The sequence below is a fragment of the Drosophila willistoni genome (assembly GCF_018902025.1).
Source record: "Drosophila willistoni isolate 14030-0811.24 chromosome 2R unlocalized genomic scaffold, UCI_dwil_1.1 Seg167, whole genome shotgun sequence".
In the NCBI taxonomy this organism is placed as follows: domain Eukaryota; kingdom Metazoa; phylum Arthropoda; class Insecta; order Diptera; family Drosophilidae; genus Drosophila; species Drosophila willistoni.
The window spans coordinates 23,596,050-23,611,590 of NW_025814050.1; the positions used below are offsets into that span (position 1 = coordinate 23,596,050).

Below are 15,541 nucleotides of genomic sequence, written 5' to 3' on the forward strand. Positions count from 1 at the left end.
TATATTATTTTAAATTTATAATAAATATTTTTTTGCATTTTTGGATAATGATGAATTTTGGGATTGTTCTGGATATTAATATCAAATTTAAGTTCGCAAAATTTGAACGAAGTGCTTTGATCGTATTTGCGAAATGTAGAATTTTTCATTCAGTTTGAATAAACACCATCATCCCACCAATCTGAAAATTCACCATCAACGAATTCATTTGAATAACGACCAGAACTTCTTGAATTAGTATTAATAGCCTGCAAATGTAGTGTATCCGTTACAAATTTAATTCTTTATTTTTTAAAAATTACTTTTACACATATTTCCCCATACTTATTCTTCAGTTCGGCTCGTCGCAACCAAGCGAATTCATCAAAAAATTTGGTAATTATTTAAAAAATTCGCGTTTAGTTTGCAATTAAAAATATTGAAAACATGAAAAATATATCATTATTATCTATATTACAAACAGAACTTTCGTATTATGAAGTAAGATATGTATTAATGGTATAAGTTTCGGGGTCTGGGCTGCTTACATTTGATGTGCTCCATGTCCAATCGTTTGAGTTGGCATTCTTTTTCCTTAAAACGAAATTCTCCTGCTTGGCTCTGGTCGCCAGGGGAGTTAATGCTTGCGGCGCGTGCGTTTCCTGACGTTCATCGACCATTTCTATATTATATACATGTTGTTCGCCCTCCCTCTCCTCCTGATCATATTCATCCACATATTCCTCTTGGAACTCTTCCTCGTCTTCAGCTTTGTTTAAGGATATAACTTCATATTCTTCATTATGCAGATCATTTTCTGTAATCTGTTGAACAATTTTTGGTTCGTGGCCTTGCATCTGGATGGCCCGTTGCAGTTCGCTGCTGGCTCCCTCAGGCGGTTGTATGGACTGAAACCATCTCAGTTCTCCATTGACATTGATAGCCTGAATAGGAAAAAATAAAGACGTTAATAAAAAATTGATGTTAGTTTGAAATCATTGACACCTACAATCACTTCTTTGTCCTTTGAATTTCCCTCGAGTGGTTGTAATTGCCAAACAGTCGAAGTGTTCGCTTTGATTACAGGTTTTATATTTGGCTGTGCTTCTGGCACCTGGACAGGCTCTATATCTACAAAGTCAATTTCTACAGTTTTGTTATCAAATTCAAATTCCTCATTTTGTGGCTCTGTCTCCGGTTCGGGATCGGATTGTATCACTTCTACTTCAATTAAATCGTCTAGTGATTGATATTCCAGCTCTTCTTCTCCCTCATAGACTTCCTTTGGGGATGGGGACTTTTTGATCTCTATTAAAGATCGATTAAGTCTCTGGAAAGCGTGTCTTACTTCGACATGACGGTGTAAATTTGATTTTCTATCCGAACTGTACCGGCACAAGTTACATTTGAACTTCATCTGATTCTGCTCCTTACTGTTTGCACCCTCCTGTTTGATTTCAAATTCCATGTCCTTACTCAGTGCCTCAGGCTCGGGATCCGGCTCTGAGAGAGTCAGTTCTACTTCTTCAATTAAATCGTCCAGCGTATGATATTCAAGCTTTTCCTCTTCCTCTCCCTCGTAGTCTTCCACCTGACCCCTTTTCATTTCTTGCAAAGAAAGACTTAATTGACGCCAGGCGTGCCTTACTTCCACATGACGGTGCAAATTGGCTTTCCTATCCGAACTGTACAGGCACAAGGAGCACTTGAACCTCTTGTTGTCCTTTTCCTGATGGCAGTGCACAGACATGTGACGTCGCAGATCGAAGGGACGATTTGTTGTGTACTTGCAGCCAGGAAAATCGCACCGCGTTAGCGACGATGTGCTGACAATTGACGTCTTTGTTGCCTCCTCCATGTTATATTGAGGATGCCGTGTGCCAACGTGACGCTTCAGATTGGTGGCCTTGTTGGTGCTGTACAGGCAAAACATACATTGGTGGAGCTTGCGTTCCGATTCTTGTCTGTGTCTGCTTTGGTTCAAAAGTTAAAGTTAGCTAAATACGACAAGCGTCTGAGCCTTCTCTCTGTCATTATGTTACCTTCGCTCATGGCGCCACAAGTTGTAGGCACGATTGGTTCTGTAGCAACATCCTTTTACTTCGCATTTGTATTCTCTCATCCCACTCGATGGACTTTTATCGTCACTATCATTGCTATTTACCATCATTATTTTTTAGCATTTATTTATATATTGTTTTATTTCTGCTTATTTCAGTGTTGACTAACCCTCCTGCGATAATTCATCGATCTGGCAGTCCGGCACTTGAGATGCCAGATCGTTGGAAAGCCAGTTCAAACAGTGTTGAACAACTCATGAACCTATTCGAGCGCTATTTTCAAAATTTGTTAGTTACATAAAAACATTTACAAAAATTATGTTATTGGAATTTTTTTAAATAAATGTATAAAACTATAGGCTTAAATTGCTTTCGCATTATTTTCTACTAATGCTATTTAGCTCTATACTCTACAAAGAGCAGCTAAATCATTGACCCACCTTTTTACCTTCGTCGGCTCACAAAGTTCATTATCCTCGTCGCTTTGTAATTTTACTACAGCAGCCTAGCACACACATGCGCCTTGCATAAGCGGTAGAAATGCAGCCGGTGCCGGGTTATTCATTGAGTTTTCTCTGCCATTATTAATGAAAAGTCCTCGTCGCGTACTCCCCTTCCCGTCGGAAAGTTCGTCGTCTTGCTTCGTCTTTGGCTGCAAAATGTTAAACAGAGTCCTTGCAGTTATTTTTTTCCCCCTTCGTTTTTTGTGGGAGCTCAGTTGCAAGTCGACAGCTGGCCAAGGCACACGGGAAATTCGGAAAAACACAAACACACATACATACGTACACGCTCAATAAATGAAACCGAAAAGCTGAAATCATAATTATTAAAAGTGATATATTATTTTTGGCCCCATAAGCCACAGAATACAAAGAGAGTACGAGACCGAGAGAGTGTAAAGTAAATTTCGAATGAAAAACAGGCTTGTCGCGTTTGCTGTTTCCATTAAAATAATTGTAGAAATATATCCGGTTGCTGTTCTCACCCCCACCCCACCCATTTAGCCATAAACAACCTCCCCCGAAGGGTTTTAATTGGTTAACCAATTATGATGTTAGTCTGCCCCCGCCCAAGGGTTCCCTTTATTTTCATTTGACCCGCTGTTATGTTTCTGAATTGGCATAAATTCATTTATAGGTCAAACACCCCCTACAAAAGTTACCAAACCCAAATACCCAATATGCATTTGTGTGTGTGTGTGTGTGCACTTCCGGTTGGCTGGCACGTAACGGAAATATGCACCAACTGGAAACAGCCCGCACACTTTTTCAGGCATCTTTGTGTGCAGTTTTAACAATTTCATTTTTGTGCAAGGTTATCAAGTGAAAAATTCAACTAAAAAGAAAAGCGAAAACCAAAAATGAAACGCCTGGTCTTATGTTTGTTTATTGCGTTGTCAAAATTTCCCTCAAATGTGCTCCAAAACGTGCTGTTAAAGCAAAATATGAGAAACCAAAATCCAATTAGAATTGGTTCAACAACAATTTATCCAAATTGCCCATTTTGTTTATACTTCACAAAAATACAAGAAATGTTTTCAATATTTGTTTCGTTTGCCCGCGAATTCTAAATAAACAATAAATATCTAAATTGTAAATGAAAAGCTTCAAATTAAACAAAATGAATTTTGAATGCACTATGAAATCAAATGGAAACATCATGCAAATGTTTTCCTATAATTAAAGGCCAGCAAAACTTTTAGCAACTTAAATAAATTAAACAATACACAACTTTCTTATAGTGAACTAAACCTAAATTTCAATTTCAATCAATTGGAATGAAATTTGGAATAGGAAGAAACTTTCAAATGATATCTAATTTAATTAATAAAACAAATTGTTGTTCACAAATGAATAGACTTCATTTCACTAGCTAAAAAAGTTGTCTATTTCATTGGCGTGGAAAATCAGTCAGTGAATTATCATACTTGTGTCCATAGGAATGTTGTTTGGCCTGATTCAACTAAATATTCAAATACCAGATCCTACCAAATATGTTTAATAAGAATTGGATCCAAAAATATCCACTACTATCCCCTAAATATGTACAAAATAATTCTAAAAATATATGTAGTTTCATAATATTGCCTTTTCGCACATGATTAATTCCGATCAATCACTTTTCTATGAATAAAAATAAACGATTTAATTAATCATGGAAATAGTGTGAAACAACAACAATAATTGCACTTGAAATACTATCTAGCAAATTTGTTTTATCTGACTAAAATTTTGTTTTTTGGTTTTTGCTGCTCAGCTCTGCCCTGGAGGTTCTACGACAGCAAACTCGTTCAATTGCTGCACTCAAGAGGAAATCTCAACTCAAGGTAAGCGAAGTGGATTTTAAGGGGCAAGGGAGGCGTGGAACAACTACCTACATATATTCGAATTACTTTTTCTGCATTGTTATCCATATTGACCGCCTTTGACCTCCTTGACTCGACTCAGACTGTAGTGGGCACTTGTGCCAGATTTTTCTATTTGTTTTTTTTTGTTGCGGAAAGTGTGTAAAATTGATTAAAGTTTTCGACTTGAAAATATCTAAGGAGTTGAATGAGGTAGGAAAATCACAAATGTACCCAAAGAAATCATATTAATTGAAAGCGCTGAGAGAACAAAAAATCTTAAATTTTATATAAAGATATGTTGATAGATAGAAGGGGTTTTTTTCTGACAGTCTGGATTATATCAAAAATACTGATCTATTTATAGAATTATTATTAATTTTTTTTATATATGTTGCTTTTTTACTGAAGGCAGCTTTATGTCTAAGCACTTTTCGAGTGTATGAGTGGGTATAATATAATAAAAATTCGGGTAATCCGATTCGACGTGAAGTACCTGCCACTAAGTTTGAAGATTTATTTAAGAATTTTAAATTATACAATTTTGAGGGCATCAAAAAACTATTTCAAAGGCAGCAAAAGAATAACAACTGCAATTGCAAAAAGAACAGAAGTGGAGAATGAAGATAATTTACACTTGTGATGAACCTACTCCTTCTAACAAAACGCCAACCGGATTATAAATATATATTTGCATATAGATAGTTAATCAAATTCTTTGTTTTATTTGTACAATTTATTCGTTTACAATTATTTTGTAGTAAGTTTTGGTAGAACTGCTAGAACGGGTTAACCTACTTTTAATGCCGTTGTGTGTATGCGTGTTTGGTCTATACAAACACCCCGTTTTGCCGTGTTCTCCCCCACTATTTCCCCATTTAACACATACAAAGAATTTGATTCATTTGCCTTTGCATGTTTCGTTTGTAGCGGGGGAAAAAAGCTCACACAGACACACCAAAAAGCGAGAAAGAGTGCGAACAACAAAACACAGACAAATGCATAACTGGCAACAACGTCGTCGGGGTCACCACTAACTAAAGTGCAGTGCCCTCAATTAAAAGGCATAAGGGCCTCAAGGACAGAGCCACAAACAGCTGGTACCACTGCATCTAGAACGACGTTTTTTTCTTTTGCCAAGTTGCCTCTTTCCTTTAATTGCCAACAAACATGGCGACCTGCATTTTCCTATGCATGCATGTCAGTTTGTGGTTGTGTGTGTGTGTGTCTGTGTGCAAGTGTGTTTTTCTGTGTATATCTTACATTGTATTTTGATTTGTGTGGCTTGGCACTTTGAACTGTTTGGAGAAAGGCTCTCAAGCAGCTCGCGCTTGGCCTTGCTGTGTCCCCAAAATGGGGGAGATCCAAGTACCTCCTTTAGGCCTTGGCATCTCAAAGAAACGAATAAAAACAGGGCATTATCATCGTATAGTATACATATTTATGCTCTTTATGACAAGTCCTTATAGAACTGTCTTCATGATTCGCACTTTCTTAAGGGGAGAATTTAGTCTAGAAGCCCAAATTTGATCGTCGCTGAATCAAAAAAGAGTTGATATGATAAAATTGGTATAAGTTCCTAGGTAAATTATTCTCCAAGTCTTTCATGACTTTTAGCCACCCAAAGACCAAAATTGCATCGAAACGAACTGTAATTGTTTAATAATTTGTTTAAAACATCATGTTAGTTATACCATGGAAAAAAACCAAAACAGTTGAGTTACTTTTTCGCACTTTTAAATAAATATTAATCAAATTACTTTGTCATTTGCCGACATCTTGTGTACTTGCCAAAAGTTGATCCCAGTCCAATGTGATGCATTATCTTGAGATAGGGATGCTTGACTTTTTTGATGAGTGTCTCAATTTATGCCATGTTTGTTTGGTTATGGTTTTTTTTTTCATCTCGCATTGCTTTGGCCTTGTCGTCGTTGTCTTTGCCTGGCCAAGGACAACACAGGAGAGCACACAGTGCGTGTGTGTATGAGTGGGAGCCACAAGTCGTTGGCAAGGACAACAAGGACACTCTAGGTATCCTGCTGAGTGCATCAGCATCAACCGGATGTGAGCATCAACCTTCGGCAGAGGTGAAGCGACAAACCTAAAGCCAACACCAACAAAACGTGTGTGTGTGTGTGTCTAAGGCTGTGTGTGTGGTTTACGTTGTGGCTGAATGTTTGGTCAGCCGTGAAGGTAACAACAAATGTGTAGTCCAGAGCCTGCCTTCTCTCATTCTCTCTCTCTCTCTCTCTCTCTTTCTCTCTTTTTCTCCACATCCTCTTTGGTGTTGTTACTGCAATCTTGACATTTAATTATCTGCTGCTTGTTGCTGCAGTTGTTGCTGTTGTTGCTGTTGTTGCTATTGCTGCTGTGTGTCAAGGTTTTGTTGGTCTGCCATGGATGATGCTCCATCAAGGACTTTTGCCTTAATACAGCAGACTGCACAAAATGTTTGATTATATTGAATATTAATAATTGACAAATGGTTCAGTTTTCAATTTCAATCTTAAATTCTAATAAACTAGTTAGTTTAAATGAAAATGAAGAAGTTTGTTAGAGTCTACAAAGAAAATTCAAGTTAGATTCAAGAGGATATATTAAATAAAACTTAAGAATACGTAATTCCCCATAGAAGGGAACAGCGGTGATTTTTTAAAAAAGCAAGTTCGAATTTGTGAAATTAATTAGATGTTCTAAAGAAAACTTAAAAAATTGGGTGGGTAAAATTCAAGCCAAATGTTTGTTATCTTGATTAATTCATTCTTTGTAAAGTTAGAAAGAACTTTGTTTTCTTTGTATTCAAAAGAATTCAATGCAAAAGAAGTGATAAACAGAAACTATACGATGTGTAAGTGTGATTTAGCTGATGAAGAGAAATTGTTTGTGTGTAATGCTTAGATTAAAGATGTTTATTAGCTTTGCTTTATTATCTAACAAACTAACATGAAATGTTTATTTCTTATTTCTTACTAACCAGTTGTCGAAATGGAGCGATGTGAAAACCAACGAAGAAGGAGAAGGTAAGTACACAAAGAATACTAACATAAACGAAGCCACATTACGTATACGACATGTATCCAGTGAAACGTGTGCCCTCAATTCTGTATGGAAATTTTACAAGATTTTGCAATTTGGAAAATTGGCATGGAAATACGTGAAAGTGCAAAAAAAAAGGAAGAATATTCAATATGTTTATTATGAAATTTGCTCAATTTCTTCGACTGCCATTTATATGCCTGATCATAGCTTCTCCTAATTGGGCTCTAGTCAGCACGCAGCAGAGAATTATGGTTGCATATTGGGTTAAGTATAGCCAATTAGTTGCCAGCTCTCATTATGCTGGAGAATGGGTAGGGGAAGTGCAATGCTTCCCCTTGAAGTGCAATGCACTTGAAGTTGCTGCACTTGAAGGAAGCTTCAGTTTGTTGCAGTTCAGTTCGGCTTATACTTTTCAGGTCAATCAATAGCATTTCAATGGGTTCATGTTTGTGATTAGTATGCCAACCGTGAAACTGGCTCACGTGTCCTAGTGTGTGTGTCCTAGTCTAGTGAGTGTGTGATTATACAAAATGGCGACTACAGCATGGTTGACGCCATTTTTTCCCCCTTTGTGTGTGTTTGTGTGTATGTGAGTATTTGCCACGACCTACGACAATTCGAAGTAAAGTCTCCTAGGTAATGTCCTGCGCAGACTCACACCAAGCCTTATTCCTATGAACACACACACACGTGCATTTCCCCCTTTGTCTGTGTGTGTGAGTGTAGAATCAATGAAAGTTCAACGCACGTTGCACAAACAACTAACGGATGAAAACAAACAAAACGAATTGCAAGTGAGAAAATGTTTTCCAAACAGTTGAAAGTTAATTAAAAATTTATAAGCCAGTTAAAGGCCAAATCACATGAGCAACTTGACTTATATTTAAATGCCCTTAAATTACTCATCAAATATAGAGAACCGAAAGTAGACATAGTAGAATCTTATATGCCCTTTCTGTGAATAATGTAATATTATTCTGAATCTTTTATAAAATAATATTATATAATCGTTTTAAATTTGTATGTACTTAAAATTATTAATGAGCATTATTATTCTGTATCTTCCATGTTTAATAATCATTTTTTGTTCTTAAATTAGAAACTAATTTAGTGGCCTTCAACTGAAGTTATAGCTAAAAGTTTTTCTAGTTTTCTAATTACCGCAAGTACACAAATTAATAATAAATATCTGATGTAGAGTTACTAATTAATACATAGAAAGTGAGTTTGTTGTGCTATTTCGGGGTTGATTGTTAGAACAAAGGACTATTTAGAGTTTAATTGGTTTGACAATTGGCTTCGTCGGTCAAGAGTTCACCTTATTTATCTGATGTTGACTAATTTCAAGAGTTTTCTCTTTTACGTCAACTGAGTTTAACTTAATTTTTAACTTTAACTTTTATATGTGAAATAAAAATTTCTAATTTAGTATTTCATTAATATCGACAAGAAATTGCGAGAACACAAATTTGCTTTCTTTTTTTTAATTTCGGTTTTTTCATTTAAAAACTGTGATTTATTTCTGACCGAGGAATCGTTACCTTAAAAAGTGTAGCATGCTTTTTGCGGCCAAGCATCATAAATTTAGAAACAAGCGTTGCATATTTAAGGGCGCAGGACATGCATGTGTAAATAAAATGCATGTCTGTGTGTCTATATATGCATTTGTGTGTGTGTGAAGGTCGTAGATATGCATTGATTTGTTGATATAGAACGCAAAAAACTGCAACTCTGTAAAAAGGGTGTGTAAATGTATGTGTGTGTGTGTGTGTGTGTCTAGGTGGGCGTGAGTTTTTGGGTTGAGTCGATGTTTGTTTGTAAGCATTTTTGATGATAGAATCCAATGTCATTTGAAATTAAATGCCAAAAACTGAAAATATATACATCAACCTACACACACACACGCACACATACGCAGACTTTCACGCACATCGACACACTTGCAGATAGTAAACTTTTGTCACTCTGAACCAACAGAAAGGGAGAAAGGAAAGCCAAATAGAAAAGGTAGGAGAGGAGTGTCGTCTGTGTGTGTATGTTTGTGTGTTGGTATGTGTATGCATTGTTTTTAATATGTATATGCAAAAAACAAGCAACAATTGACCCAGATTTCAGTTTTGCCACCCCAAAAACCCATCCAATCCTCTTCTCTTTTCACTTCTTCCTCTTACCTCTCTTCTTGTTTGCTTTTCATACCCTGTACGTCAGAATTGAGGGTAGGATAAGGTTGATTAGCCGCAAAACTTTTCTTACTTTGTCGTTCAATTCAAATTTTTCAAAAATATAAATGTAACCGAAAATGTTTAGGCATTTAATATTATCAAACAAATAGAAAACGAAGGTTCATCTCTTTACATTTCAAAACATTCCACTTTTAGTAGCAAATCAGAGTAAGTTCTGATTTAATTTTAGTAATTAATATTAATAGTTATCCCTACCTATTACAGGGTAACAAACATTGAATACCTCAGCCAATGCATGAAATGGTTTTTCTATTTGCTTTTGGTAAATTATAATTTAATTTGCATTTCACCCAGCGGCTTTATTGAAACAAGAAAAGGATGCTTCTTTCCCCTTTGACCGCCCATTGCATTCCTCCTATCTTCTAGTCTTATGCATGCATATCTGTGAAAACCAAAGCAAACAAAATTTAATGGCAATTTGATAATTTCAATGGGTATCAGGTTATGGCCTTGAACAGGATGAGAGGGAAACAGAGAGACAGAGGAAGACTGACGGAATATTCTATTTTCTGTTGTTGTGGTTGTAATTGTTGTTGTTTTTGTTATTTGTCTGTTTCCCAAGGTCGGACAAGTTGTTGGTATGTACTATAAGTAACTCCATTATCTATGACATCACTTTAGTCAAATGCCAGAATTTTAGACATCTATGGATAATAGATTTAACTTTAAACATGCCATGAAGATAAGGAAAAAAACAACGATGCGAATGTTGAATGAAAAATATATCTTTTAGGTATTGAATCAAATTTCATGATATTTAAATTGTCTCTACCAATTTTAGACGAAGGAAAAAAGTTGCATTTTGTCAGTCCGGCACGACGGAAATCAGTTCTGGCCCCCATACTGAATAAGATCAAAAATGGTGCCGATGCCCCGGACTTGGCTGAAAAGAAATTGGGTAGTGAGAGCAGCGGCAGTGGTCACATAGCCGTCCAAATAGAGCCAGCCAGACGGGTGAAGGTAAGTAACAGAGAAAACAAACGTCTCCAATTTGTTTATTGCTTCCCTTGCTTTTCCAGCGTCACAGTATTCACGGCATGATGGAGGAGGAGAACACTATACGACCACATCAAGAGATTCGACAGCTCACGCTGGAGGAGAAGAAATTCCTTTTGGCTGTGGAGCGAGGCGATATGGCTGGAACTCGTCGCATGCTGCAAAAGGCTCAGGATACGGACTACATCAATGTGAATTGTGTAGATCCGCTGGGTCGCACAGCATTGCTAGCCTCAATTGACAATGAGAATCTGGAAATGGTTCAGTTACTAATCAATTACAACGTCGTCACCACAGATGCTCTATTGCATTCCATATCGGAGGAATTCGTGGAGGCAGTGGAAGTTCTCCTCGACCATGACAATGTCACCTTTCAAAATGAGGGCAATCACGTGAGCACGACTCCCTTATAACTCTAAAATAAATCACAAAAGATTTTATTTAAGATCTAGCAATAGTTCCATTTTATAACCATTGTTCGATCCACTCTCTTTCTAGAGCTGGGAATCTGCTTCGGAGGATACCTCAACATTTACACCCGATATAACGCCCCTGATATTGGCCGCCCATCGTGATAACTATGAGATAATCAAGATCCTGCTCGATCGCGGTGCTGTCCTGCCCATGCCGCACGATGTTCGTTGCGGTTGCGATGAATGTGTGCAATCGCGGCAGGAGGACTCACTGAGGCATTCCAGATCCCGCATCAATGCCTATCGGGCCTTGGCCAGTCCCAGCCTGATAGCTCTGTCCTCAAAGGATCCGATTTTGACAGCATTTGAGCTATCATGGGAGCTGCGACGTTTGAGTTTTCTGGAACATGAATTCAAGAATGAATATCAGGAGCTCAGGAAACAATGCCAGGACTTTGCCACTGCCTTGCTAGATCACACACGGACCTCACATGAACTGGAAATATTGCTTAACCACGATCCCACCGGTCCGATCTATGAACATGGTGAACGTATGCATTTAAATCGCCTCAAATTGGCCATCAAACTAAGACAAAAGAAGGTAAGCTGCCTCGCCATCTTTGTCCTACATAAAGAAAGACACTCCTTTTCGTTTTTCAGTTTGTGGCCCATTCGAATGTTCAGCAGCTATTAGCCAGCATTTGGTATGAGGGGTTACCTGGCTTTCGACGCAAAAATATGGCCCTTCAGGCTGTGGATATCATTCGCATAGGCATATTGTTTCCCATCTTTTCGTTGGCCTACATATTGGCACCATATTCGAGCATTGGACAAACTATGCGAAAGCCCTTCATTAAGTTTATATGCCACAGTGCTTCGTATTTTACATTTCTTTGTGAGTCGAACCCTGCTGGAGAATTTTACCCGGAAATTCACACAAGTTTCGCTCTTGACTTACAGTTCTTTTAATGCTGGCCTCTCAGAGAATCGAATCCTTTATTGGTGGATGGTTTTTTACCGATGATATTAGCATTAACAATCCCAGCACCGCCAACATCAATCCGCTCAATAAAGTTGAGGAGGAAGTGCCCACGAAACGCGGTGCCAAGCCCACTTTTATTGAATGGCTAATCCTTGCCTGGGTTAGTGGCCTCATTTGGAGCGAAGTCAAACAGCTTTGGGATGTCGGCCTACAGGAATATCTAAATGATATGTGGAATGTTATTGATTTTGTGACGAATTCCCTTTATGTGGCTACTGTGGCTTTGCGTGTGGTTTCCTTTTTTCAGGTGAGAAAATCTTCAACATCAAATACAGATGATTTTCACAACTGGAAATGGTGTGTTTTCTCTTTTGTTTGCAGGTTCAAAAGGAAATGATTTTCAATTCACAGGCCACCGATTTACCGCGTGAGCGTTGGGATGCATGGGACCCAATGCTCATTTCGGAGGGTTTATTTAGTGCAGCGAACATTTTCAGTAGCCTCAAATTGGTTTACATCTTCTCGGTGAATCCACATTTGGGGCCACTGCAAGTGTCTCTATCGCGCATGGTCATGGACATCATGAAGTTTTTCTTTTTATACGTTTTGGTTCTATTTGCCTTTGGCAGTGGTCTAAATCAGCTCTTATGGTGCGTATATTTCGTCATTTCTCTATACTTTTAGACCCAAATTTACATGAATATGTCACGATATGTAGGTACTATGCAGATCTGGAGAAGAAACGCTGCCCCGAGGTATCGCCAACAAGTGTGCTCCTTAACATGAATGGCACAACTGACCCAAATGCCTGCATTGTCTGGCGAAGATTTTCCAAGTAAGTAACAACAAGAGTCTACCACACGATATTCGAGCTAGGTTGTTCACTTCTTTGCAGCCTCTTTGAGACTACTCAAACATTATTCTGGGCTGTATTTGGTCTGATCGACTTGGACAGCTTCGAACTGGATGGCATTAAGATATTTACACGTTTCTGGGGCATGCTCATGTTTGGCACTTATTCGGTGATCAACATAGTTGTCTTACTCAACCTGCTCATAGCCATGATGAATCATTCGTATCAGCTGATATCGGTAAGTCATTTGAGTCCATCAGAACATAGTTAACCATAGAACTAACTTAATATTTGCAAAGGAACGAGCTGATGTTGAATGGAAATTCGCCCGCTCCAAACTGTGGATCAGTTACTTTGAAGAAGGTGGAACCTGCCCGCCGCCTTTCAATATCATTCCAACACCCAAATCCATTTGGTATGCCATCAAATGGATGCGTCGTGTATTTTGCAGCGGATCATCGGCTGCTCGACGTGAGCATTTAAAGACCATTAGAGTGAGTACTCTAAAGACAACTTGAGGCAAATAAAACTTGTGCATTTCGTTTCCATTTATAGCGTAAGGCTCAACAGGCCAGCGATCGGGACTTTAAGTATCAACAGATAATGCGAAATCTGGTGCGTCGTTATGTCACTGTGGAGCAACGCAAGGCCGAATCTCAGGGTGTTACAGAAGACGATGTGAATGAGATCAAACAGGATATATCCGCCTTTCGTTGTGAATTGGTTGAGATACTCAAGAATAGCGGCATGGATACAAATGTAACCGCTGGCCAGGGTGGAGGTACCTCCAAAAGAATCAAATCTCTCTTTCATTTATTCGATTTCGTTCACAATTAATTTCTAGGTGGCGGTGGCAAAAAGAATCGTCAGAAAGAGCGTCGCTTGATGAAAGGTTTCAATATAGCCCCACCTGGCTCCACAGGCTCTTTGGCCCCCGTGGCGGAATTCTCCACCTCCTTGGATAACTATGATAATCAGCATGAGATTCTCAGTTCAACCCTATCAACACTTTTTACACCAAATTTCATGCACAAACGTCATCATGGGGGCAATGGTAATGGGAATACGGGTCCAGGTGGTTCCGAATCACCAACGACACCCACACAGAGCAATGGCTCGAATGCTGTGGCCGCAGTTGGTGCAACCAAATACAATAAATCCGCCTTGAAGCCCTATAATAAACGCATTGCGGGTCACAAAAAGCGTTGGGGTGAGACCGAAAGTCGAATGATTCTTTCCATAACTAAATGGTGTCTTTTTAGGCACTCTGATTGAGGCTGCTAAAGTGGGAAATGTTAGCAAAATGCTAGGACGCTCAAAATCAGAGGATTCGGTCTGTAATTCATCGCACAATTCAACACCAGTTCATGGTCAGGTAAGGGTGACGTATGCCCAGAATTCACCACAGCACTCGGCCTACGGATATCATGGAGAACAGCAGAATGGTGGTGGATCAGCCACAACGACAGCATCAGCAACACAACCACCACCACCGCAACAGATCGCAGCTCCCATAACAACGCACTCTAGTCATGTAGGCGTGGGATCGCATTTTTTCCATACATCTGGCGGTAAGTCGAAGCGAATTCTTCAATCTTTGCCCATATAAGTGTGCTACTGATATTAGCTCAATGTATTGTCATAAAAAATCCATATAAGTATGCTATGAAAAGCTAATATCTATGAAAAATACAAATTTCAGGACTCACTGCTATTGCCGCCCTTAAGCGCAAACGCAAAAAGTTCTCGTCCAGCAAAAATATATGTCCAGTCACCGAATCAGTGGGACCTGCTGTCAATGCTGCCGATTTGCTAAATGATAAGGTAAGCCCATCATAGATGAGTGCCAGAAGAAATAACTAATTAATGTTCAAACGCTCTTCGCAGACCCTAAAACGTGTCTCTAGTTATCCGGCTGCTACAGCCGAGGGCGGTGTCCAGCATAAAGATCCAGCTCATTTGGTGAAACCGCGGCGACATGAGCAAACACAAAGCCAACACGACTCGGTGGAGACATCAACATTTACACTGTCCATTGATCCATCCAATACGTCGGTCAACTCAAGGGAACCATTGATTAGTAGTGGGTGTGTCTCAACCATGGGTGCCATTGGCTGAGCAAACACAACAAACTTTTAAGAACACGCGCGCACACACACACACACACACACATACAATAACTTAGATAAAAACTAAAACAAAGATATAGTAACTAACTACAAACATATACTGCACCTGATACAAAAACAGACAAAACTAAATTTTCTTTCAAAATGCAAATGGAAAATGACAGTTTTCGAAATGTTTTGTTCAACTTTTTTTTCGTTTAATGATTTAAATTTGAATTTTACATTTGTATTGTTTAGAAGTTAAAACCTCTCACTTCCTTTGAAATATAAACTATGGTTAATTTAAATAAATAAAAATGACCAATATCCCAACATAAGTATATGAGCAACCAAGTCTAAACCAAATTTAATCAAAAAGTATGATCAACAATTTAAATTTTATTTTCAATTATTGCCTATATATCTATTTGACATATACATATACATACCTAAACCCTAACATAGATACCTAATTCCTAACTAAAACTCACCTTACGGCACTGTACCTTTTACCTACAACTTGG

General features: G+C 38.3%; 2 protein-coding genes across 3 annotated transcripts; one reads left to right on the plus strand and one right to left on the minus strand.

The window, feature by feature from the left end:
• Positions 1–255: 255 nt before the first annotated feature.
• Positions 256–2,211, minus strand: LOC6651845 (zinc finger protein ZFAT). Of its 2 annotated transcripts, none has more exons than XM_023180928.2 (3): positions 2,022–2,211; positions 989–1,949; positions 256–923 (listed from the first exon to the last, which is right to left on the minus strand). In XM_023180928.2, exons 1-3 carry the CDS (start codon positions 2,147–2,149, stop codon positions 474–476), a joined length of 1,539 nt encoding a protein of 512 aa, XP_023036696.1. In that variant the 5' UTR covers positions 2,150–2,211; the 3' UTR covers positions 256–473. The 2 variants fall into 2 exon arrangements, with proteins under 2 accessions (XP_023036696.1, XP_023036695.1); XM_023180927.2 differs by having other exon boundaries at positions 989–1,952.
• A 2,090-nt stretch (positions 2,212–4,301) lies between these two features.
• LOC6651846 (transient receptor potential-gamma protein) lies at positions 4,302–15,206 on the plus strand. The gene is made up of 15 exons (XM_002074304.4): positions 4,302–4,365; positions 10,447–10,625; positions 10,685–11,053; positions 11,160–11,675; positions 11,735–11,969; positions 12,035–12,363; positions 12,438–12,706; positions 12,775–12,891; positions 12,952–13,147; positions 13,209–13,403; positions 13,465–13,690; positions 13,754–14,119; positions 14,172–14,480; positions 14,612–14,733; positions 14,797–15,206. The coding sequence occupies exons 3-15, from the start codon at positions 10,703–10,705 to the stop codon at positions 15,025–15,027; spliced, it is 3,462 nt and encodes a 1,153-aa protein (XP_002074340.2). The 5' UTR covers positions 4,302–4,365; positions 10,447–10,625; positions 10,685–10,702; the 3' UTR covers positions 15,028–15,206.
• The last annotated feature ends 335 nt before the right edge of the window (positions 15,207–15,541 follow it).

Coding starts and splice junctions, on each gene's coding strand:
- LOC6651845 (XM_023180927.2), bottom strand. CDS start 2,149: ATGATGGTAAATAGCAATGATAGTGACGATAAAAGTCCATCGAGTGGG. Junction 1,953..2,021: donor TTGTGGCGCCATGAGCGAAG/GTAACATAATGA, acceptor TTTGAACCAAAG/CAGACACAGACAAGAATCGG. Junction 924..988: donor CAAAGGACAAAGAAGTGATT/GTAGGTGTCAAT, acceptor TTTCCTATTCAG/GCTATCAATGTCAATGGAGA.
- LOC6651846 (XM_002074304.4), top strand. CDS start 10,703: ATGATGGAGGAGGAGAACACTATACGACCACATCAAGAGATTCGACAG. Junction 11,676..11,734: donor TCAAACTAAGACAAAAGAAG/GTAAGCTGCCTC, acceptor TTCGTTTTTCAG/TTTGTGGCCCATTCGAATGT. Junction 12,707..12,774: donor GGTCTAAATCAGCTCTTATG/GTGCGTATATTT, acceptor CACGATATGTAG/GTACTATGCAGATCTGGAGA.